At 38.4% G+C, this 26,141-nt stretch overlaps 2 protein-coding genes across 2 annotated transcripts in view; one reads left to right on the top strand and one right to left on the bottom strand.

The window, feature by feature from the left end:
- The window catches only part of LOC117292508 (GPI inositol-deacylase-like), a 34,451-nt gene that overhangs the window by 3,471 nt on the left and 4,839 nt on the right, over positions 1 to 26,141 (top strand). Inside the window, exons 4-18 of the mRNA XM_033774576.1 lie at positions 684 to 809; positions 1,408 to 1,499; positions 2,625 to 2,771; positions 4,109 to 4,252; positions 4,828 to 4,880; positions 5,341 to 5,407; positions 5,781 to 5,889; positions 6,493 to 6,800; positions 7,641 to 7,716; positions 8,869 to 9,006; positions 11,032 to 11,246; positions 24,323 to 24,416; positions 24,544 to 24,634; positions 24,998 to 25,171; positions 25,926 to 26,070. Coding sequence (XP_033630467.1) covers positions 684 to 809; positions 1,408 to 1,499; positions 2,625 to 2,771; positions 4,109 to 4,252; positions 4,828 to 4,880; positions 5,341 to 5,407; positions 5,781 to 5,889; positions 6,493 to 6,800; positions 7,641 to 7,716; positions 8,869 to 9,006; positions 11,032 to 11,246; positions 24,323 to 24,416; positions 24,544 to 24,634; positions 24,998 to 25,171; positions 25,926 to 26,070 — 1,979 coding nt within the window. The remainder of the gene's footprint in view (positions 1 to 683; positions 810 to 1,407; positions 1,500 to 2,624; positions 2,772 to 4,108; positions 4,253 to 4,827; positions 4,881 to 5,340; positions 5,408 to 5,780; positions 5,890 to 6,492; positions 6,801 to 7,640; positions 7,717 to 8,868; positions 9,007 to 11,031; positions 11,247 to 24,322; positions 24,417 to 24,543; positions 24,635 to 24,997; positions 25,172 to 25,925; positions 26,071 to 26,141) is intronic.
- Positions 15,125 to 17,078, bottom strand: LOC117292509. Its single transcript, XM_033774577.1, has one exon. The coding sequence runs from the start codon at positions 16,596 to 16,598 to the stop codon at positions 15,219 to 15,221; it is 1,380 nt and encodes a 459-aa protein (XP_033630468.1). The 5' UTR covers positions 16,599 to 17,078; the 3' UTR covers positions 15,125 to 15,218.

The following is a 26,141-nucleotide window of genomic DNA, read 5'->3' as shown; positions in this document are numbered from 1 at the left end:
CCCCTTTTCTGTACTCCCCCTCCCCTCTTTGTCTCCTTTTGTTGTGATTTCCCATTGACTGTTTCTATTACGACAGAACATGTTTGTTGTGTTGTTATTTAGCGTTGGGGAAGGACTCTGCTAGGGTCAAAATGTCAGACAGTAACTATTTTTCAAAACATATTACCTAAGTAAAATATCCGGGTGGAGTATTAATTTTTGTGAAAGCACTGTTTACTCAGTACTTTCCCTAGTCCTGTGAAAAAAATATCACAGGCATATATCACGAGTGGGGTTCGAACCCACGACCCTTGCAATTCTAGAGCAGTGTCTTACCAACTAGACTACCAAGATTGCCCGGTAGCTAGAGGCAGTTCGAATCCTATGTTTTGGCAGCGGGTACTGCAAGGATATATAATAGATGTTAAATTTGCATCAGGGATAAAGAATATTAATTTTGGTTTTTACCCATACAACGATGTATGTTAGCACTGTATACTCAGTACTTTCCCGAGTCCTGTGAAAAAAATATCACAGGCATACTACTCTGGTGGGATTTGAAATGTTCGCAGTTGTTAATGCCAAGGAAACCTGATATAAGCACCGGCCTGATGAGGCCTTGTTGGCTCAGGACAGACTTGTCTTTGTGCTGTTTGGTATACTTATGAAATAAATAATGATTTGAAATTGATTTTTGTTGACAGTTCGCTCTCTTGGATCTGTGGCTCTGAGGAAAGCCAAGTCTCGTAATTTTCATTTCAATTACTTCACCATTGACTTCAATGAGGAACTTACTGGAGTCTACGGAGGCACTCTGGACAAACAAACAGGTATAGTACTATGGATCATTCAGATAGATTCTCACTATAAACATAATAAATACAAGACAATTTTATTTGATAACAAACCTCAAGAACTCTGTATCTGTGCACAGCAAAGTCTTGAAGATAGCTTGTCCAAACCCCTACTTCGTAATATTTGGAAAACAGCACTTGTTTTCCTCATTGGGCAAACAAAGCTTGTGACTTTTGTTAAACTTATTTGTACTGATTCCAATCAGGATTATGAACCAATCTGTATAATGAGCAGGGCCCAAATGCATGGCTCTGTTTACTTTAAGCAAAACATTTGCTCCTTTAAAAGCAGATGAATATAAACGGGTTTATGAAAACAGGCTTTTCTCCATTAGGTGTTATTTTCAGATTATGACATAACATATTTGTCTAAAGGGCATAACTTTAGAACCAATAATGACACAAGTGTGTATAAGATGTCAAAATGGAGCCTGTTGTATGCTCTGTTCAGCCATGTATACAACTCAAAAAAGGAATTGTCGTCCCCCTGTGACTCAATTCCACATTTTGTACAATTAACAACTCTGCTTTTTATTCACTGTATGAGTATCTGAACATTCTATTTATTATGCAGAGTATGTTCATGAATGCATCAAGTATATACTGGGTCTATACAAGAAGAAGAAGAATCCACCCACTAGTGTTGTGCTGGTTGGCCACTCTATGGTAAGTCCAATAGAGAAACATTAAAGCCATTGGACACTTTCGGAACAGACAAAAAAAAGTTCACAGATTTACAATTAACTTACAGGGTTTACAGAAGGTAATGGTGAAAGACTTCTCTTGAAATATTATTCCATTAAATGCTTTACTTTTTGAGAAAACATTAAACCAATTATCAATTCTCGATATCGAGAGTTACGGATTTATTTTAAACACATGTCATGACACGGCGAAACGTGCGGATAGAAGGATGTTTTTTCCCGTTATTTTCTCCCGACTCCGATGACTGATTGAGCCAAAATTTTCACAGGTTTGTTATTTTATATAGGCTATAAGTTACGATACACGAAGTGTGGGCCTTGGACAATACTTTTTACCGAAAGTGTCCAATGGCTTTCAAACACATCAAATCTGCTGGCTCCTGTACATGTACCACACAAAACTACACTGTACCAACACTTTAAATTATACTGTGTGTGTTTTATGACAACAATGTTGCTGGTAGTTGGGAAAAGGATTGCAGGAATGTTTATGTGAAATTTGACATAAAATTATATCAAAAGGGAATGTTTACTTAACTATATACAATGGGCTTTTATATAGCGCCAGCCATTCCTTTTATAGCAAACTGATAATATAATAATACAGCAAGTAAACAAAGAAGAATCAACTATGGAAAACAATTTTTGTTCAGTGTTTCTTGAAAATAGGCAGCAAAATTGAGATTGGGAGGTTGTTTCACAGTCGTGGAGCGGCTAAAGAAAAGGATTTGTTTAAAATACTTTCATGTTTTTTTTTTATTTGAGACATCTAGAACTGACATTCTTGTTTCCTATGCATCCTGTAATTGGCGTTAATTGTGATGTTTGTGCTGTCACCCATGGGCATAAATTGGTACCTGCGAGGGTAGAGGTTGATATTTGAAAAAGCCTTCAGAGCGCCAGGGCAGCTCAGAGCTGTATACTCCCCAGGGTGCTGAGAAAAACTAAAGGAATATTATTGGCCTAAGGACCAAGGCATTAATGTAAAGCGCATTGATACATTATTGTAAAATGCGCTGTATAAGCTAGTTGTTATTATTGTTAATATAAAATATTCAAATATTTTTATTTTTTTAATTTCTGTTAGGGTGGTGTGATAGCAAGGGCTCTCTTTACTCTACCACGCTTCCAACGTAATCTGGTGCATACCATTATCACCCAGGCTACACCTCATACAAACCCAGTCATTGGGGCCGACAAGCAGCTGGTTGACTTCTATTCCAAAGTCAATAAGGTACAGTTAAGCATTGGATTTATATATAACCCAGATCATGGTAAACCTTAAGCTCTTTTCACAGTACTCTAATCCCCCTGGGGAATAATGACTAGCCTTTTCACAGTATGTTCGCTGTACCCCCGGTCTGCACCCAGTCTGTTTGGGTAAATGGGCCTACCCTGAGGAATTTCCACCTCTGCCACCCCTGTTTAGAAGGGTGTTAAAGACAATAGACACTATTGGTAATTGTCAAAGACCAGTCTTCCCACTCTGTGTATCTTAACATATGCATAAAATAACAAACCTGTGAAAAATTGAGCTCGATTGGTCGTCGGAGTTGCGAGATATTAATGAAAGAACAAAAAACACCCTTGTCACACGAAGTTGTGTGCTTTCAGATGCTTGATTTCGAGACCTCAAATTCTAAACTTGAGGTCTCGAAATCAAATTCGTGGAAAATTACTTCTTTCTTGAAAACTATATACTTCAGAGGGAGCCGTTTCTCACAATGTTTTATATTACCAAACTCTCCTCATTAGTCGTTACCAAGTAAGGTTTAATGCTGATAATTATTTTAAATAATTACCAATAGTGTCCACTGCCTTTAAAGGAGCATGTTGCCTTGGTTAGGGCGAGTTGGTCTATAGATTTGTTTTTAACTGTTCGTTATGAAATGCAAAGATATAATGATCCACACAATATGCATCCAAATTGTATGTTTTTTCTTTTACTTTGCGAACTAACAACGGCACGCCATTTTGCGGAGTCAAGTTGTTGACTCCATAAATTGGTTGTCCATTAAAAAAAAAAGTTAAACAAAAACAGTTCAAAGCAAAGGGATGCCATTTCAGAGTTCTGTATACCACTGTTGTCATGCCATTGCCAATATGGCCATAGCCTGCTTCCACATGTGTCATTTTATGTGGTATTATGCTCCCCAGGGACTTGAGAAAATTTGAGGATTGTTTTGAAATAAGCCTGCCCATGAACAGGGCCTTGCAAAGCGCCTTGATCTAGCTACTCGGATAAGCATTCTATATAAAAACAAATTATTAATATTAATATTGTACATTTAATAGATGTTTAAAAATTTGCATCGGGGACAAAGAATATTCATTTTGTTTTTTACCCATATACACCGATGTGTGTTAGCACTGTATACTCAGTACTTACCTGAGTTCTGTGAAAAAAATCACAGGCATATTACTCGCGTGGGAGTCGAACCCACGACCTTTGCAATTCTAGAGCAGTGTCATACCAGCTAGACCACCGAGATTGCCCGGTGGCTAGAGGCAGTTCGACTCCTATGTTTTTTACATGTTCTTTAAATATTGTATTGGACATTTTTTTCTTAGTACTGGAAGGAGCATATGAAAGGTGCAAGGTTGAGTGATGTGACGGTATTATCTGTTAGTGGCGGACACAGAGACACCATGGTGCGATCTGGACTAACTTCTCTTGAGAATATCGTTGCTCCAAATAGAGGTCTAAGCGTCAATGTAAGTTATTTATCCATACTTTGGTGCTTATAAAATAGGGAAACTTCACAACTACCTTGATAAAAAGTCTACTGGTTGTCTCAAGCACACATTCATTGTATCCCCTCTTGACTACAACATTAGTAGGTTCAAGGTTTGTTTTCCTTTCCACAGTAACAAATCTTATACAGGCAATAATATGTACTGTATGTACATGTTTTAATAATAACACAGTTCTGCCAGGTATACACTTTTGGGATACTGCATGGGAGCTCATAAGAAGCAAAGCTTATAAGCTTGAGCCCCAAACAGGTACCCTCGTTGGGCCCAAACCAAATGCCCGATTTAACTTCAAATTCATAAGTTGAGTATTCAGTATACAAAAAGTGAATGTTTATGAATCCAATAGACACCCTTGCTTTTGACTTCACTTCTTAACCCAGTCCGGTGCTCATTGTTTTAGCCACCTGTAGACAAAAAGGCTCTGGGAGTAAGGGTCTAAGGATACTCAATAGAAGAAGTTCAGGTGCTAGATCATCTGTGATTATTATTATTATTATTATTATAAGTATACTTGTGTTCTTTTTCTTTTATAGTCTATGTCCATTCCCAGAGTGTGGTTATCAACTGATCATCTGTGCGTTGTTTGGTAAGTGACTTAAGACCAAGACCAGGGGGACCTTAATTAAGACTTTCTGGATTTAAGGCCACTACTAAGACCTTAATACCTTAACATAGAGTAAGACCTAAATGTCTCTAGAGACAAGATACTAAGATATGAACTTTATTTATTTATTCTGGTTGGGAAGCCAAGGACTCAAACAAGGGAACTTAATCACTGTATGAGCCAAGAGCCCAGTGGAGGGAAACCCCAGAGATTTGTTTCATGGAAAACCCACACAGTCAGGTAGGGACTGAAAACCCAATCCACATAGTGTCCCAGATGGAGTTCGAACCAGAGACCCCGAAGTGGAAGGCAAGGTCAAATACCACTAAGCCAACCCGACCACCCAAGTGCTCACAGCAGTTGTGAGATCAGACCTGAAGCAACACCCTTTAGAAGTATGAATATTGTAATACAAAAAATTTTTTCTCTTCACTTTTATTAGGTGTAAAGAATTGGTTCTGGCCACAAAGAGGGCGCTCTTTCAAATGGTTGACAGTCAGACAAAACAAGTGAGTATTTTTTTGGGAAAAAATTGTCATTTACAAAATAAAATAAAAACTTTAATAAATCTATGAGTTTAATTTGTAGAAATTCCATTTTAATATTTTCAAATGCGCATCACATCATCTTGAATGCAAAAATGCTTTAAAGAAAGAGTATATTTACAATTATCAGTGCATAAACATCTCTTAAATTAGCATTGACATTAGTCAAGAGTTTAAAATTCTCAAAAATGTGTGTGTTGCTTAAAAAAAAACAGATGTCCACTCACGCATTTATTTTTCTTTCTCAAATTTTTGATAATTTTAGCTACATGTACATAAGATGTTATTAGCACAATAAGGCCATTTCTTTTATTGATTTTATTTCCACCCATAATAGATATCAAGTGACCCTGAGTACCGCATGAGAGTTTTCCGTCACCATTTCCTGACCCATGATGGGAGCGAAATGTTAAATGTAGATGAAGCAAAATCAAACAGCTTTGAAGGTATGTTTGGGGTTCTCATTTTTTTGAATTTCCTGTGAATTGTCTAAAAATACATATGTTTATTATACACCTCTTGCTTTCTCTGTATTCTGGTTGGCTGAAACACGGTTACGTAACTAACATACATAATCTAGTGCATGAGTTTGCGCCATCGCAAACTAGACTCTTGTCAAGACACCGCATGCGCGTATTTTGCAGTAAATAGTGGTAAATAGACTTTTAAATTTTTAAATGGTTGCAACATCCTCAAGAAGAACTCCTTTGTTGGTCAAAACGCCAAACCAACCACCACAACCCTACCCTTCTTACTCAAAAGGCTTATTGTTTAGCGTGCATCATGCATGCCTACTTTCGGAGCCAACACATGGTTTCACCTGCAAGTTGACTTTTTATTTATAGTTTCGTTCCTATTTATCCACACCATGCAAAGCTTCAAACAATACATGCATACTGTGTTGTAGGGTGATTTTTTGCAGATGTAATAAATAACTGTTTTGGTTGAGTTTGCCATTGGTTAGTTACTGGACAATGACTGAAACAAAAGGCGCTGGAATCACAGTCAACATTTCAGTTAATAATAATCATGTATTCATTCTTGACCAGAGGCTTCCTTTGAGCTTGCAACCGAAACCATCATAGAACCCTCGAAGAAACCCATCCACTACCTCTTTCCAGTGGAACAGTCCGATGAATCGGACAAAGCTTTTGCAATAGTTGCAGGAGTTAGCTCGGGGGAGTGGCTATTTGTCTGTGAGGAGGGCAATTCCACTGCATGTTCTAAGGGGGTGGATATTTCCTCAAGTGCTAGGGTGATCCCTCCTCTGAAGTCTGACATTATGGAGGCACTGGTTGATTTGAATGAGTACCCTGATGCAAAGCATGTTGTGGTGAAAATACCGAGTGGACAACAGGTAAGAATTCCATTATACAGTAATTTACTTATCTTCCAGTACGCGCTAAGCCACCAATCAGATGCTCGAAACGGAGTGTGGTATAAAAACCTATAACCTACTCCCAGTTTTTAAATCGCACACTGCATTCACTGTAAATGGACAAATATAGCGTCCCATATCCAACTCAGCCTTCGACCTCATTGGATATGGAATGCAGAAGCGCTATATTTTTCCGTATTCCACGAGCGCTTGTGTGATAACTTATTATATTTATATGTAAACAATAAACAAATTATGTTGATTATATATAATCATGTTGATTAGGGAATCATGTTGATTATATATAATCAACATGTTGATTATACATAATCAACATAACTTTTTAAAATTGTTTTTAAGCCTTTTTATACTTGGCCTCATTATTCAGGCATGATGTTTATCAGACTTAAGTCTGACTTCCGATTTTGTTCGCCCTAAAAAAAAAAAAGCAAAATTGTGATTTTAATCACAATTTTAATTTGAAATGTGTACATGTAGGTCAGCCCTTCTACTCAATAAAATGTTCCTACTTTTTTTCTGAGGCTAAACATAATGCCTGATTGTTTTGTTGGCACCCCCCCCCCCAACAAGCACATTGACCGTTAGGGAGACCGCAAACATTGGGCTGGATATGAATAACTAGCTCAGTGTGTATAGCGTTAATACATTAATGCAGAGGTTAGTGGTTCCAGTCCCGCTCCAGTAAATTTTTCTTTATCTAAACCAAGTTTTTTTCTTGTAAAAGTATCTGAAATATTAGTCACACATAACTGTTGCTTTGTTTTAGAAATATGAATGACATGTCTGTATTGTTTGCAGGTACCCATTAAAGCTGAAGTTTATAACACTAATCAGAGAAGTGTAGAGTTCACCTTACCAGGCCCGTTCTCATTAGGTGAGTTTTTGAGGATTTCTTCCATCTTATTTTATCTTTCTGGCAATGAACCTCAAAAGGCCTAGCACTCCAGTAAACGGGTACCTCCATGGGTGGATACCATTGATGTGAATCATGAGTAACCTTTGCAACCGTCTGGCGGCCAGTGCTGCATACTCCTAAAAAGTTGAGGTGGTTCAGGATTAAATGAGATCCCAGGAACAGGGATTTGAGAGGTCAATAAATAGCATAATAAATTCTTGCTGGGGTCACTGTCTGATGCAGTAAATTCAACCATATCTCTCCTGTTCTCCGAGAACTACATTGGCTTCTGATCTCCGAAAGGATCTGTTACAAGGTTCACTCCTCACTTTTAAAGGCAGTGGACACTATTGGTAATCACTCAAAATAATTATTAGCATAAAACCTTTCTTGGTGGCGAGTAATAGGGAGAGGTTGATGGTATAAAACATTGTGGGAAACGGCTCCCTCTGAAGTGCCATAGTTTTCGAGAAAGAAGTAATTTTCCCTGAATTTGATTTCGAGACCTCAGATTTAGAATTTGAGGTCTCGGAATAAAGCATCTGAAAGCACACAAATTCGTGTGACAATGGTGTTTTTTTCTTTCATTATTATCTCGCAACTTCGACGACCAACTGAGCTCAAATTTTCACAGGTTTGTTATTTTATGCATATGTTGAGATACACCAACTGTGAAGGCTAGTCTTTGACAATTACCAATAGTGTCCACTGCCTTTAAGATCCTACATAGCTCCACTTCTCAGTATCTCCATGAGCTCATCTCTCTCAAACAATCTGGTCGAGTTTGAAAATATTCCACTTCATAGGCCTATATGTTAGCTCAACCCAGATTTAGAACAGCTCGCTGTGGTCAGCGTGCATGTGCCAATGCTGAACCTTCCATTTGGAACAAACTCCCTGCCACAGTCCTTCAAACAATATCTTTGAATATCTTCAAGAGAGTCCCATTTGTTTTGGTAGTTTTTCTCTTCACTTGTTCTGAACATAACTTTTTTGTCACCCTTGCTGTTTTTTTTATGTGTCTTGATCGGTTTTTCATAGACGTGCAAATTTTACATGTAAGTCCTTATAAGTAGGCCTATTGTATTATTGTTATTATTTATTGATTTCTTTTCTATTTGATATAACAAGGTGATGCTAGTGTTGCTGTAGAGATGACAGAACCAGAGGCAGTGTTCTACAGCATCAATATGGTAGACTTTAATGCATTCCATCTTGCATACACAGCTAAACTTGAACCACTCATGTGTGACTCCAATATTGAACAAGGTAATTCATTTTCTCTTTGAAATTCTTTAAAGGTAGGACCATAGAGTGGTACATGTAGGTACTCCAAATATTGATGGCCAAGAAAACTAACTTTCTGAAATGCACTGCAGATATTTATAATGGCAATTTTTTTCTGAAAAGATTTCCTTTGAAGTATTAATGGGTAAGTTCGATTAGCTTCCCTGGGTCGACCCCGGTCTGCCCCCATACATTTGAATAGCTTTGACATCATTCCAGGGGCTCACCCGGGTCATCCTCCAGTGCCCTGCTTGTTTTAGTGGGTCACTTGGGGGGCTGGCCCGAGGTGCATGACGTCACCAGTGTGATCGTTCGATTGGCTCTTGTCAGGGGCCCGCCAGAGTGAGCACCGCGGGGTCAACCCAGGTAAGCTTATCAAATGCACCCAATGTTTAACCCAAAACCATTTTAATCTGAGAAATGACTCGTGCATTAATCGTTTCTGAGGGTTGGTGTCCGTCAATTCACTAAACGTGAATAGATTTGATGTTCTGTACCAAATTTCTTAGAGCTGCTTAAGCACAAAATTAGGTAAGCACACACAAGTCTGGTTAGTGGAATATAAGGTAACCAGCCAAAGAACCACTCGGCCGGATCATGTACACTGATCTCCTGCTTATTTTTTGGGGCAGAAAGTTGTTCGCCAATATATTATTGGTTTTAAGCAACTATGAAATTGGGGGAAAACATATGCAATCAGGTACGAAGTGCGGAACCAATCCACATGCAAGGCTTCAGGGCCCAATTTCATGGCTCTGCTTACCGCCAAATTCTGTGCTTCACTCACGATTCCCCGCTTACATGCAAGCACTGAATTTCTGTGCTAGCCTTGTAAACGTAGAATGCCGTGTAACGCCGAGTATGCACGCGCAGAAGCCAAAATTCTCCCCTAACTCGTGAAATAGGCTTGCCGCAAGAACAGAATTCCCTGCTTTCGTAAGCCCATATTCAGGGCTCGAATTTGGGGGAAAAATCCACAAGACCGCAGGGCTTGTTGCTCAAAATTTTTACTGGACCGAAAGATTTTATACAAGACCAAAGTTTTATTAGGAAAAAAAAAGTTAACACGATAGAGCAGCAGGCCTTTTTCATCCCTTAGGAGGCTTTTTTTTTGCTGTGAAACCCAATCAATAAAGTTCCATATACCTACTTCACGTCATTCTCGCCGCCTAAAAAAAAAACATTCCGATTTGACAGGCAAATCACCAACAAAACACTGCAACGTGCAGCATTCATAAAAAAAGATTGACCAAAAATTTGACAGCAGTAGTCAGAAGCTCATCACTGTTGGTAGCCATACTAAGCAAGACGTTTGGCAACAAGACCTTACTTTTAATCCATGCAACACAGGGATGTGTGGTATTGCAACCAGACCTTCTTAATGCAAATTCAACACTCCTTTGTAAGGTAACAGACTTTACACATGGTCAGTGGTAAACAAACATCGCTGTACTAAGGTGTGCCGCCGTGCCGGGTACCAACACATCACTCCCTCGTCCCTGCTCGCTCACTCCCCGGGTGCATAAACATAAATGGTTTGAGACTAGATGTACAAGGTGTGGGAATGAGTAAACTGAATGGAAAACTTGTATGCAGCCTGATGCACGTGAAAAAAGGACGGATTGACGTTCCGCAAGCGTGCTCAGAACACTGATTTGACGACAAGTAAAACAAAAACTTTTATTCTAAATGAGATTGAAATACATTTTTTAATGAAAGATAATATATTTCATATAATTATTTGTAATAGGAACTATATTAGTATGCATAAAAAAAACCACAAGACCGCCGGACTTGTTCGGCATAAAGTTTACTGGACCGAAGCTAAAATCACTGGCCTCGGGCCTGCGGTCCAGCGTGAAATTCGAGCCCTGCCATATTGTGTGCTAAAGGTAAGCAGAGCCATAAAGTTTGCCCAGGTCTGAGGTGGGTCCGCAGAGGTGAAAGCCAGGGAAAGAAATCACTGCGCCAACCTGGTCCCCTAATTGAATGTTTTTGACTTCCTAGATGATAGTACAACGTTACGTCTGCACATCTCATGGGCAGAGGGTCAGGATATGTTCTCTGTTGCCGCTGCCAGCGACGTTAACAAGCTACCACTGAAGCTTCCATCAGGCTGGCCGTCCAGTAACAATCAGACTGCTCAACTCTATGCATACCTCAACCCTAAATGTCGCTATAGTATCAAGATTGTTTGGTCGCTACAGGACAAGATGGGACAGGTAAGATCGTTCTCTCTATCTTAATCATAGAGTAATATATAAGAACTAGAGGGTGCACTGGACCAAGGTTGTAGCTACCACGGTCGGAGCCGGTCGGCTATGACCGGCCCGAGCTTTCGCCGACCGGGATCCAACAAAAAATATCGAACTCCGACCGGCATAAATTTATGTAAAATTGTTTAAAATGTCATTGAAATAATTGAAAAATAAAGACAGCAATTATGATAAACTCCTAATTAGATGTGTATTTTATTTCTGTAAAAACAATCAAAACAATTTTCTCTCCAAAACCGCGATCTTCTCCGTGATTGTTGCTTAAAAATAAGCCGCTAGAATGCTGCGAGTTTATGGAGTACTAAAAAAGCACGCACATTCGCCGGCGTGCGTGTAGTATACATGATGCACAAAACCACATGGTAATACTCACACGGTCGCCCACTGGTTCATGTAGCATGCACAGCACATTACACACTCAGCCAGTCCAAAGTCCATTTTAACCAAGATATCGCACGCTGTGATTGGCCATTGATGGCTGTTGATAAATCCATATTCATGAATTCTTGGCTAGCCTTTTTCACAATACACCCTCACAAACAGAGTAAAGAATTGGCAACCGTTGTGCATCACGCCTGCAGACTGTGCACAATGCACAGCCTTGGAGGAATGCTAATAACATAGACAACTTCTGCCAACAGAGGGCGTTGCAGGGCAAAGTTCATTGAATTATTTCTCAATGTGTGTTGTTGACCGGTCGTTGATTCACGAAGATTTTGTTGCAAACGGAGATCAGAACATGTTCAAAAACAAACAATTCTCAAACCACAAGTTCATTCAAATGGTTGTAGATAATTTAGGACATAAATTAAGAGATAAAGTCGTCCATTTTTAGGGACTTCACTTCCGTGTTTTTGTTTTGTTTTTTTCTTTAGTTTAATTTGTTTTTATCATACTGTACATGCAGCAGGCTAGTGAAAAAGAATTTTGGTTGGCTCGCACGGCGGGCGATTGAAAAAAAAAAGTTAATCTGATGGGCGGACAAGGTTGGTGGAGTTGTCCAAATTGCATGCAATTTTTTTTTAGAATTTTCAGAGTGAGTGCAGGGTTGATGATTTTCCTGTCTATTAGTATTAATACTTGTGCAAAAAAAAAAATATATATAAAAAATGAAATGACAAGAATCAAATTTTGCGTTTATTGAATGCACTTCGTTCAGAGATTGTCAATGAATATAACTAAGTGAAACGTTGCTTTTCTATTTTACAAAATGTACTCCTTTTTGAAATAGAATAGTCTAGATTTTGCGGCTGTGTTTCTGAACTTGTCTCTCCACTCTGCATTGCCTGCTGATGAATGTATGCAACTGCAAGCCTTTCAATTGATAAATTCAACACTCAAAAATTTTGCCTAGTAGTCTACCTACCCTATTTTGAGATGGGATTTAAATAGTAAACAGAATATATTTTATTTATAAATTTTACCCTGACATTTTACTTTAAAACTTAATAATTATTATTTTCTATGGCTCCCTGGGCATGTTTTTTCCTCTGGCAATGACTATGTCAAGGCACAAATGGGCAAGACATAGAGCCTGGGGAATCCATCAAAGCTTAAACAAAACCTAAAACCCTTCAGCTTCCAAAGACGCTGCCCCTGTTGATCCCACCGGGTTGTGAGGCGCTACGCTGCCCCCATACACCCACCCTCTCGACCAAGCTCTCGACAAAATTAGCCGGCATCCAATTTGCCCTAGCTACAACCTTGCACTGGACTACATTGTATATACACGGCCCGGCATGTGCGCATATAAGGCTGTTTTCTAAGTTGACAAAACAGCATTGCACAGTATGTGTTTACGCAGCCCATGTGCGGCCATTTTGTACGTTGACAAGACAGCATTGCGTAGCATTCAATTTATACAAACTCCAACTAGTACTTCATATTTAACGCACGTACAAAATTGCGCGTTTGTGCAAGCAGCATCACCAGTGCGCCCTCTAGTATATAACTCTATTATCACAATGCTTTCCTAGAGGACTCCTTTCAGGAGAACCAATCAGACATTGATCCACTCTACACTGAAACCTCTGAACTCCTATAAATAGACTCACTTCTCTCATATCTCTTCAGTCTCCTGACGATGACTAGAGCAAGTTAGTCGAAACGTTGAGACCAATTAAGAACTCACTCTGCGTTAGTGCAGTTAATAACGATCCTATAAGCTAAAGTAGTAGTCCCAGCCGTAGTAGTTAAAAAGCAGGACAGTTCTGATCAGAATTGAGAAGTCTTTCGAAAAATTTAGCATGACAGTTCTCTAGACTAAAGAACAAACTCTACCTGGCAAGTAGACACACATGGTGTTACCACAAACCAAATATATAATTTTTTCTTGTGTGTTGTATTTTGTTTGCTTGTTTGTTTGTGTGTGACTGTGCATTTATTGATCTTTTGATCAGGCTTTCCACTATTGCTCCCGAGTGTGGCAGGAAATTCTGAACAACACCCCCCCCCCCACCTGTGCAAGATATCATGTCATTTTGACATCAAGCAATTGCCCGAGTCAAGCAATTACACAAAAATAACATAAAAGATGAAAACCAAACATGGAAGTTCTAAGAACATGGTACATTTATAATGTAAGGACAATCATTTTATTCTGCCTCCTTCTCTTTTTTTCCCAATAAAAATATTATTAACAGAATTTAACAGAAAAATACTATTTAATTTTTTTTTAAATAACGCTGTTCGTTTTCTCTCTTATTTTTTTATTCCTCATCAATACTGAAAAAGTTTAACCACAGCAGATAATGTAAAAATATTAACGACAAAAATTTTATTTAAATTTTCTCTCATGGTTGACAAAACATTTATCTTTGTTTATTATAGTCAGGCTTTTGCGAGTAGGATTGATTGAATACTTCATGCTGGTATGCCAAATAAATTTGTTCATAGCTATGCATGGTATTCCTTTTTTGGAGTGTAGACCATTCTAAAAAAATTCAGTTTAGTATTTCATCCATCATGAAGTAGTTTATAATCACTACCACACCAAGCTATCCTATTAAACTGGAAAAATCAGCTGCCTGGCTGTAAATATGCTAGTCCCAAGCCAACTGGCTTCTGACAATTTCGACCCCAATTTTTGTTTCTCTTGGGAGAAGCAATAATGTTAAAGTGCCTTGCTGAAGGACACGAGTGTTGCCACTGACCGGGCCAGGACTCAAACCCACATTCTAGGTATTAGGGACCTTGAGTCTACCACTCTAGCCCTGTCTAGACTCCATGGCCATGACAACCCCTAACTCTTTAGAGACCACTCATTTCTGTATATAATCATCACCTCACGCCCAGACATGGCTTCGGTTTTGATTTTAGGGGGACAAAATTCTTTTAAAAGTGTCTCAAAATTAAATGTGAAACAAAAGTTTAATTTTGTTTTAGAAACAAACTTTGTTAAAATGGGAAGCATTGGAATCTGCCAATTGAGGTCACGACTTTTACCTTGACCTTATTGGAAGTAGGTCAGATCTTGCACCCGTTTGCAGCCGCTATGGTCCCCAATGGGTTAAAGGCACTGGACACTATTGGTTATTACTCAAAATAAGTATTAGCATGAAATCTTAATTGGTAATGAGAACTGGAGAGCTGTTGGTAGTATAAAACATTGTGAGAAACAGCAGCTCCTTCAGAAGTAACATAGTTTTTCAGAAAGAGGTAATTTCTCACTGAAACATGTGAATCTGATTAAAAACTTCGGGCCTGAAGCCTTTTTCAGGTATCTGAAGGCACAAGGGTGATTTTTCTTTCATTAGTCTTTTGCAACTTCCATGACCAATTAACTCCTTATTTTCACAGATTTTATTTGTATGCTTATGTTGGGTGATACACCAAGTGAGAATACAGGTCTTTGACAATTACCAAAGGTGTCCATACAGTGCCTTTAAACGTTGTCTTCTATCAGTCAGAAGACTATGCTTATGGGAGTCCTTTAGATTTTGTTCTCTTTTGCATGGTTTTACTGTTTGGCAGAGATCTTTTGCTCTGAGCACTTGGTGGTCTTGGCTCCTCGAAAGGAGAATCAAATTCATTTGGGGGCTCATCAAGAGGCGTCTGGAAGAAGGTTGATGGCTTCTGCAGACCTGGCCAGTGGCTCACCACCGTAAATAGTTTCTCTCTCCTGACCATGGTATTCACAGAGTGTCGACGCTTAGATCCTAGGGTGGAGTTACCTGAATACGAAGCTCCATTGACATTAAGGGATACATTACTAGGCCGCCTGCTATCGATTGAAACATCACTCGGCCTTCGACCATCATGGGATGCGAAGCTCGGCCTTCGACTTTCATGGGAAGCGTTACTCTGTCTCCGCCCATCATAAGAACCGTTCAGAGACGATTGGCGACTTGAAGATCTTTCTTTTCTTTGGGATGGTACAGGAAGAGTAGCAGCTGGAAGTCCACCCTCAGAGAATTCATACTCTTCTCCAGATGGGAGGAAGATGTTCTTCTGCAGGGGGTCATCTCTGTCGTCTTCTTGGAAGAAGTCAGACTCCATTTCCAGGATCTCTCGTCGCTTACGCTCCTCTGCAAGCTGCAGTTGTTGCTTGAGCTCATTGCGATTCTCATTGCGTCGTTGTTGATCCTTGCTGGAGATGACTTTAATACTGGGTAGGTAGTCGTAGTGTACCATCCGACGGTCTGCTTTCGAGGGTCTGTGTAGGGTCATGGGTTGTTTATAGTCGAGCATTGTCCTGAATGCAATGTCTAGCGCTGTCTCTGGAGGCTGTCTGGATTGACTGAACCGCCACGGCGGATAAGGGCTTTTTCTTGGAATGGGATGCAGACTGGGTGGTTTTCTCTGTGTTGCAAGATATTGCCACTCACTTGTAGTTTCATTGTTGTTGGGGTCTGTGGTTCCATCGTTTCCATTGAATTCAGGATTCAGGTCAGAAAGTCCTTCGAGATGCCTTCCTGTGGGAAGACCTTGAGATTGTGATGTTGTCAGGTTGTACGATGACTTCAAGATGTTGCCTGTATCAAAGTTGATTAAGCTTTGACTACCAGATAAAGGCATCACATTGTTTTCAAAGTCTTGTTGTGATGCTCTCCTTGGTTTAGATTCAATGTGTAACTGATAGTCCGATGAACTTTTGAGACCAAGACTAGATGATCGTTTAGTTTTAATACCAACATTGTTGTTATCGTGGGGTGTAGTATCGTCCAAGTGGAGTAAAGATGCACTGTAGTCAGCGACAGGTCTCAGTCTGTCCAGTTGTTGGGAGGGCGTACTTAATGGCGGGCTTGAGGAAGTCAGGGACCCAGACCCCAGTTCGCCACTGTCCATGGACTGATCCATTTTGTCAGGGTGAATTTTCAACTCTTGCAAAAATTTACACCTCAATCCTGATGCAGTGCGTTGATCAGATTATGAAGATAGGTTGTTGAGGAAATCTGTAATTAGCATCTGGCTGGATGAGAGAGATGCTTGGGCTGTTCTTGAACACAACCCCTCATGTGTTTTATTGTTTTCATACAACAATAACTTTTGTAATCCTGAGTACTGGATGATGATTATAGTGTTAAAACAAACATGTGTACAAATTGTTCCACTTCTCCTGCTAAAGGTGTATAGTCTTTGTTCACGGTATCTCTGTACATCCATTAAACACACACAACTCAGAAACCCTGGTGTGGTATTTATGATGTGTGAGATGTTGTCCCATGTGATATTCAATCCTGATGATCAACACTGATTAGATCTGGCTTGTTGCTGTAAGTTGGTGGTTTACATGTAACTGATGCGTTTGCTCATGCTTTCAAGTTTGTGTAGTCCTGATCTCTGCAAACAAACCAATTAAATCCAGTGTTAAAATAGGAGTAGGTTGTTTGAGTTTGGCCAGCCCATAGAGCTATAGAACTAGAGGGCGCACTGGCCTATACACGCGCCGTCTTTGCGCTTGTTCAAGAATGTTAAGGTGTGTTAGGAAGTTTTTCTGAATTTGATTCTGGTCTTGTAAAAAGAATTTCATTTCATTTTTTGAATTTTGGTCCAGTAAACATTTTGAGCCCTTCATTCTCATGGATTCCCCCCCCCCTCTCACCCACACCAAATTCAAACCCTGGCTATTGTTGCTAAAACATGTAGCCTGTAAATGGAACCAGTGAAAAAGGCAAGTCATCATTTGGTTCTACTAGCATGTAGAAATCATCAAACAGCTACGACATGACCGCATTATTGTATCAACATTGGTTTACATCGTAATCTTTTTGATTGTTATCACAGTTGAATGCTCTGGAATACCATGGTGAGGTAGATTCCTTTTAACAACAGAAAGTAAATAATGAAATTAACATTAAAGGCAAAGTATACCTTTGGTTTCAAACCATTCGATTGTTTATTAATCATATATAAATATAGATGTATACAATAAAACTAACAGAAAAATATCATTTTAAAGGGGTCATGTTTTTTGAGATATCGCCGAAAATCTAGAGCGAATTTGTCGACATGCAGAAAAATAATCACTAATAGGAATACCCTACTCTTTAAATGTAAAAGAGTGAAAAACACCTCTCTTTACATTTCGAGCTGTCCTTCATATGGCTCTTCAAAAAGAGTGGTGGTTATTTCCCTCTTTTAGAGGCGTTTCACTCCAGGACAGAGTGAAAAATCACTCAAAAAGATGCAAACTTCAATCTCAAAGAGTGGAAGACCACTCGAAAAAAGAGTTGTCCTTCATATGGCTCTAGAAAGAGTGCTTTTTCACTCTTTTACATTAAGAGAGTATCTGAAAAACATTACAGCCAGACACAAGTCTCGGATTCAAATTTTGGGCCATAATCACTGATCTGTCTTTTACATGTAATGTCGCACATAACCACATTACTTCAAAGTAAACTTTTTCTCAAAATGCTTTATACTATCTAAAGCTGCTGTAGGCTACTAAAGAGTGGTTACCAAATGTACATGTATACCTTCCCTTCATAGAAAATAATTGCATTAATTACTGCTCAAAAGGTTGATAACATGTGGGTTTGTTAAAATCTTTTGCAAAACTTGAAATCAAATTTTATATTTTGAAACTTTAATTGTCGGTTATGAAAACAGCCTGTGGTCATCCAGGGCATTTTAGTTATTTTTAGAAAACCAATCCATACCATGCAGTCATAAAGTTTGTAATAAAACCATTAAAGAACTGACCCTGAATGCCCCCTGCCTGCGATTAATGACAATCAATTATCTAAGGTATACCGTGGAGGAAGGACTTGTTCATTGTTTGAGCAAAGTTTGAAGTACACTTGAACTTTGCCAACTGGGCCGAGTGGTTTCTACCAACAATAATTAGGTTAATTACTGTAAAAACCATAGAGCTATATATATTGACTAGAGTGCTAACACCCCGTTGTACACGCACTAAGGTTTTGAAGCTGTATGGGCGCATCCATGTTTATGTACAAACCAATACAAAAGCTTGAAAATTTGTACGGCAATTGTACGGCTATTTGCATGATAGTGCGTTTGTTCTTTTTTATGTGTCATCGAACCCAAAAATGCAGCAAATGTGAACGCACAATCGGCTGATGAGCGTACAAACTGCGAGCGTCATGTGCGTCATGTTTAAAAGGAGCGTATACTTTTTTTAGTACGTCAATCAAGTCGAACTTACGGTTTTCGTAGCGCGGACGTACGCAAATGGGCAGTCGCGTACGTAAGCGCACACGCTGAATGTAAGCAAATCGCGGCAATGTGTGTTCTTCAAAATTAAAATCATTCCGTAGTCACGCAACACATCAAACATGTCTGCGCCCAGGGTGGCTTCAAAACGCAGAGCAAGTTAGCGCTCTAGTCAATATATATAGCTCTATGGTAAAAACAGAACTAGCTGTTCCAAAATGCCTAAAGGGAATGTAGCATTTGGTAATCACTCTGAAAAATAATGGCAACAAAAACTTTTGGTTAGAAGCCTATGGCAGTGTTGAGAGTATTTTGGAGCATTTGAGAAAACATTTCATTTCAAAGTAATGTGGTTATATTTAAAAAGATGTCAGTTTTTATGTCAAAAACATCTAAATCTGAGAAGCATTAAAGACAGTGGACACTATTGGTAATTGTCAAAGACCAGTCTTCTCACTTTGTGTATCTCAACATATGCATAAAATAACAAACCTGTGAAAATTGGTCGTTGAAGTTGCGAGATAATAATGAAAGAAAAAACACCCTTGTCACACCATGGTCACACAAAGTTGTGTGCTTTCAGATGCTTAATTTTGAGACCTCAAATTCTAAATCTGAGTTCTAAAAGTCAAATTCGTGGGAAATTACTTCTTTCTCGAAAACTACGTCATTTCAGAGGGAGCTGTTTCTCACAATGTTTTACACTATCAACCTCTCCCCATTACTCGTCACCAAGTTAGGTTTTATGCTAATAATTATTTTGAGTAATTACCAAGTGTCCACTGCCTTTAAATGCGATAATGCTTTTCAGATTGTGTTTTCCTGTTTGGGATTATTATTCCTGCATGGACATATTTGATCCGGATTTTCGGTAATATCTCAAGAGGAATTTAATTTCTACTAAAACAATCATGGTTAAAAAAGACAAAGGAAACTTTGCCTTCAAGTAATAGCTCAAGGTTGTCATGTGACTTTCTCTGGCAACTCCCTGACTTTGACATGGTTTTCAAAAGTGAGATTTTTAACAAATTGTTTCGCTAGATTTGTTCTCTTTTTTGATAATATTTGTGTGAAAAATGTTAAATCCTGACAAGTTTATCAAAGATAAAAAAATTCAGCTGAAATGTTTGGAATAAATGATTAAATGTTAAATACTGGATAAGTCCGCCCTCATTGTGACAAAAAAACAATATTTAGATTTATAATGTTTTTGACAATTGGGTCAAAGTTTTGGGTTTTGCCAGAGCCAATTACATTGAAGTAAAACACTTCCAAAAAGTACTTGGTAAAATCACAAATAAGTAGGATTTGAAACTTTGCATGGTGGCAATATAGTTAGGTGAGGTAGTGTTGGTTCTGAAAGGTACCAGTGGGTGACAACTCTACGATTCAATCTTTTTCAATCATGATGTCCAAAAACTTAAAGGCCTATTAACCCCAAATCACAAACAAATTTTGTCTCCTATTCACACATTGTATTTACCTGTGTCGTATCTCTCAACAAATATAACAAATTCCTGGTAATTTGAAGAGATTTCGTCTTTCACTTTAACTTCAACATCCAAGAAATATACTCCACCCAAAGGTGTTTCTGTTTAAAAACACACCACAAAGAATGTCTCAGTATGGTCTCAATGATCGACTGAGTGCTGTGAACTGCGTTGCCAACCTGCCTCCGTTGCCCCCTCTACCAAAGAGATGCCTCTACATACTAGCAATGATCGGACTAAACACCCAATCCTCGCTACGTACCAGCAATGATCAGGTCTAAACACCCAATCGTGATGGTATTAGTATGTTTACTTTAGTCAACAGACCAATGGGCACTAGGACAACTGATTACAGCTAGAGGCAGTTGACACAATGCCGACTTGCTACCAGATTTACCTCATTGTTAAAAGTTTCTGTACAAACTGTAAAGATATTGGCAACATCTTTAAAGGGGGGTTGTAGAAGAAGAAAAAAAGAGTTCCTTGGGTGCAGGGCTCAATTTCATTGAGCTGCTTAAGAAGATAATTTTGCTTACAAATTTTGTGTTCAGCAACATTTAGCAGGATACCATTAAGAAATTGTGCATGTGACTTCGTTGTGCATGTGACCTTATTTGGTAAACTTAATTGTATAGCTACATGTTGTGCTTAAACAGCTCTATGAAACTGGGTCCAGGGCGAGGTGACGATGTCATAAAAAACCTTCAAGATGTTACTTTACTTTTTACTGTATTTTGCTCCTTTTTCATGACCTTTTTGGAAGGTAAGACAGCTTTTAAGTCAGCTTTGAAGCTTCTTGCAATATCTATATAAAAAAAATAGTATTTTACAGTTGAAAATGCATTGCGTACACATAATAAAGCAAAACATTGTTTAGCCAGGATTATGTAAAAGGTCCAAATTTGACAATAAGACCGATCAAATGGGGTGTCCAAATTTAAAACTGGGTTTCCAAAAGGCACACAGACACCCGTCCGTAAGGCTAACACTATGAAGCCAGGGTATTGCTAGGGTTAAAATTACTTGAGCTTTTCTTTTTAAATCTTGAATAAGGGGGGGGGGGGGTGATGGCACAGAGAGCAATCCTTGAGTGGGGAGGTAGTTCTACCCTCATGCCTTGAGTGTGGGTGCTTGATGATTTGTTTGAAAACTCCTGTTTCATGCTTGATAAAATCAAAACACTTTGATATATTTGAGAGTCTGTGCTTATAATGTGAAGTGTACGGAAGTTCCATTTCAACAGTAGCTGTCATGATAAAGTATACATGGAAAATTGATAGCATTTCAACAGTAGCTGTCATGATAAAGTATACATGGAAAATTAATAGCATTGAGGTTGGTACAAAGGTTGAATTCAATTTCAATTCATTCATGATTGAAGAAAAGGCAAATGTTAATATTAAACAAATGTTGCACAATGACCATGTTCTTATAACTGATCTAGTTAAATATTAAATCCGAATTAGTTCATGTTCATAGGGATTACATCGTTCTTGTTTTTAGAATAGTTTTCTGTGAGGCAATGGACAAACTGGATTTTTTTTTTTTTTTTTGCTGTTCAGTTTTTGTCTGACTTTGTCTGACTTTGGAGTAATTAAACCTGTTCTGTGGAATTTTGCTGCGAGAAATTATACATTTATAAGTTTTATGGTAGCTATCTTGAATCTGATTACATGTATTTAGTGTCTTTGTTTGAAAAAAAGGGGAAATTATATATACATTTTATGTTTTAAATGTTTTATGGAAGTTGTGCATTTTAAAGTTTTAGGATAACTGTTGAAAAGTAAGTCACAGTATTTTTCTTTGCTAAGTTTGTAAACATGATGGCAAGTAAACGGGAACAGGGCCAAATTTCGTAGCGCTGCCTAAGCATGAAAAGTGGCTAAGCACCAAAAAATTATGCTTACCCGAATTCAGTGACCAGTCAAAATACCATCTCACATGTACAATTTGTGACTGGTGTCCTGCTCATTTCTGCTAAACTGAAAAATGTTAAGCAATATTTTCTGCTTTAAGCAGCTCTTTGAAAATGGGTTTTTGAAATGAATCTCAGTTCTATAAATAACGACTCCATTCATATTTAAACCATTCTTGACTACAATACAGTTTGGGATTTTGTTCACCATGGTGGATTTTCATTTCAAGCACCAATACCTCTAATCCGACCATAGGGTGATCACTTGATACCATGGGCAAACAAATCTACTCCAGAGAACTGTGTAGTCCTTGAGTTTGTTAAGCCGCTTTGTTCAATGGGATTACATGAACCCACCAGTTTGCAGGTGGGGTGGTTTGGGGCTGGCTGGGGTGCGTGTCTAGATTAGACAAAGGTAGTCCGATAAGATTACGAAAGTCATCACAGTGTTGCATTTTTTTATAAGATTGTTTGCGCTGATTTTTATCCTTAAAAAAAAGAAGATTTACAAAGTAGTAAACCAGTAAAAAGTATAAAAAAACGGAGAAATAGCCATTGCAAACTGGGTCCAATTTCATGGTGCTGCTTACCATGGAGTCCCTGTGCTTACGGTTTCCTGTGAAGCACACGGAAAATGTAAGTAGATCCATGAAATTTGGCCCAGCTTTTTCCGCAATAACAGAGTCTTTCTCAAAGCCGAACGGACAACACAACTCACAAGTAAACTGATCTTGTTGTTTTCTTCATGTTTTTTGTTATGGCAAATCTGTTCAAATCATCAAAATCATGAATGTTTATTAGTAGTCAACAAACCTGCCATATGTCCCTCAAAAGGAAATGTCTCATGTTGCACACCAGGGTGGGTGTAAGAGATTATTGTTTGGTTTTTCCCCTACAACAATGTCTGTAAAGCACTGTTTACTCAGTACTTTCCTGTATGAGGGTATATTGCCAAAACCTAAGCAAATTTAACATCTACCTATATGACGTTAGAGGTGTTGTTTTTATTTTCGGCACAGATTGTGTTTCCGCCTCCTTGGGTCTATATTGATTATTCTGAGTGTCCCAAGAGGGGAATTAAAAAACTTCTCAAGAAGCTTGCATTCCATTGTGCCCCAGACAACGCCTCGTTGAAACCTGCCCAGGAATGGTCCTTGGCACTTGTAGTGTTTCTCCGAATTCCTTACCCCTTCGGGCTATGTCCTCTTCCTGTACCCGTCTGAGAAAGAAAGAGGATTCTGTTGTCAACGAGACAAACATACCTCAATAAACATCTTTTCCTCGCCAACAATCAAGGCAATTACACATGTTATTTCTGCAGTTTGGCTGATTCACTGTGAACCCAATGTGTGTTTTAAATCAAGCTTGTAAGAGAAGCGACACGGTACAACACAGTATTGATATTTAAGTAAGGGTGGAAAAGTTGTTGAGATTTGATTGTCGGTTTTTGCCATCATTCTTAAGAATGTACTAGTCTGTTCATCCATGGTTCATCCAAAAGCCTTTTTAGTGTTTTAGTCATTGTCAGTTTGTTGATGTTTATAGAGCTTTCTCTTGCAACCAAAATCACAGCCACAGGTTTTTTTTTTAATTAGTGTACATTGAGCCAGAATAAGATCAAAGTGTGCCCCCAAGTATTTTAGATGATAATATGTTTTTAAGGGTTTTTGAACCTGCATAAATCACTGGTATGTTTTTCAACATATTTAATGTTAATTTGTGCTTAGTTTGTTTCATATAAAGGCCTTGAATTTTGTTCTTGAAGGGGCACAGCAATTTTTCTCTGGCACTTTTATGAGGTAAATGTTAATTTGTATTGAAATTTTGCAAAGGGTAGAACAGAAAAAGCACAGAGAGTCCTTGGCTTCACAATCATATTCAATTAAATGAACTGTGCATAGAATACATAGAAGTTTAAATATGTCAAAAAAGTAATTTCCAGGAACTGTACAAAAATTGACTAATTTTTGTTTTGACTTTTTTTTTTTTTAATATTACAGATCGTCAGGTTCCACGCTAACCTACTCCCCAGTTTCGTGGTGGTTGTTCTGGTGTATACGATCTGCTTTCAGCTCAGACATGTGTCAAAGGACCGTAAGTGCAACACTTGTGATGTGTCATGGCAAATTTTTGTTTTCGTGCCGTTAACCAGAGAAAAATAACTGTCCCTTCAAGTTTGAAGTACAAGGCATGTGTTTATTTGTATTATATTTTGTTACAGAGGCCATTGACTCCTTCAATTGGATGCAGTCTACCTATGCTAAACCTACTGCTGTTGCACTTACTATAAACATGTTCCGGGGCGTTGTAAAGTAAGTGAAAAATCACAAAGCTAAAGACAAAATAACACAATGTGTGTTTTTGTTCAAATCTTTTGCTATTTAATTATCTTTTTTATCTAGAGCAGAAAGCACTACCTCCCCCAGTTCACGTAGCAAGTGTCACAACCAGGATTTGAACCCACGCCCTGCTGATCAAACACCAGAGCTTGAATCCGGTGCTCTTAACCGCCCGGCCATGACATGTCACATGAAGTGAACAATTCAGTACCCTGAGAAAGGGGTTGTCTTGCAAGAATCTGTTTAGGAATCCTTGGTTTTATTACTAGACAGATAATTAAACCAATAACAATTGCATCAAAACCAAGTCCTATTTCTCAACTTGAATTGCTTTAGGTACGACCCGCTTGATTCAACATACGAGCTTCGATCATTAGAAGATAGGAACATCTCCTTCAGCGTTCTACCCATGGTGTTCTTCATCTTTGGCTATGCCATTCTTACCATCTTAGCTTCAATTGTAGAGACCAAAGTGGCTTTATGGGCACGTTTTCTGTTTATGCTCAAAGGGTGAGTTGAGACTGAGGTACCTTGTAGATTTCGTTTTAACCGTAGGGCATTAAGGCGTCTTTTTAATTACCATTTTTGTTACCGCATGAGGGCACTTTTACAGGTAAAACTTGTTTTTTAATTTCCTGTGTGTAGTGTTCTTGTATCAATGACGAAATGCATAAACATAACAAACAATTGACAAAACCAAGTTTGTCTACTAATTTTTCATGCAGTAAAAAAAACCAGCGAATTGCAATTGAACACTTGTTTTAAAGGGAAGGTATATGATTGGTAATCACTTTCAAAATTAATGGCATTAAAAACTTTTTGTTAGAATCCAACAGCAGCTTTTGATAGTATGAATACATTTATGAGAACAAATCTCACTTCAAAGTATTGCTGTTATCTAAAAAGATGTCAGTTTTCATGGCCCTGAATTTGAATCTGAGAAGCATTACTGCAGTATCTCTTCTAAGCTTGTGTACTCATAGGGATTATGCCAACCAATTTGAATCTGAGAAGCGATACAGCTATAAAGTTTCTCAGAGTGTAATCCTATTTGGGATAATGCTTCTTGTGTGGGCATTACATGTCTCTCCAAATTTTTGTCAATATCTTAAAAACCCTACCAACTTTTTAAATGAAAAGGACGAAAAAGAATACTTTATTAGAGGGTTAAGCTACTCAGTTTGTAAACCACAGTCCCTAAAGCTTACATCCTTTCAAATAGTTGTAATAGTTCTCTAATTTGTTAATATGTTTTTATCTAAAGGACAAAGGCTGATGAGCACCAGTTAAACCAAGGTGGTCCCACACCATGGTTGATGTATGCTGTACTAGGTGGCATCACGGCCTTGTCTGTAGCCACCTGTGGTACTCTTGGGCTGGTTGTGTTGCTTTTCTTATATTTCTTTAAGGTATGTAAAACACTTCAATGGTTCTGTGTTGTCATGATGAAAGCATGGCCTAATTTCGGAGCTATTACCAG

Source organism: Asterias rubens, chromosome 7 (genome assembly GCF_902459465.1).
Source record: "Asterias rubens chromosome 7, eAstRub1.3, whole genome shotgun sequence".
Lineage (NCBI taxonomy): Eukaryota > Metazoa > Echinodermata > Asteroidea > Forcipulatida > Asteriidae > Asterias > Asterias rubens.
This window is presented reverse-complemented; position numbering and strand designations above follow the sequence as displayed.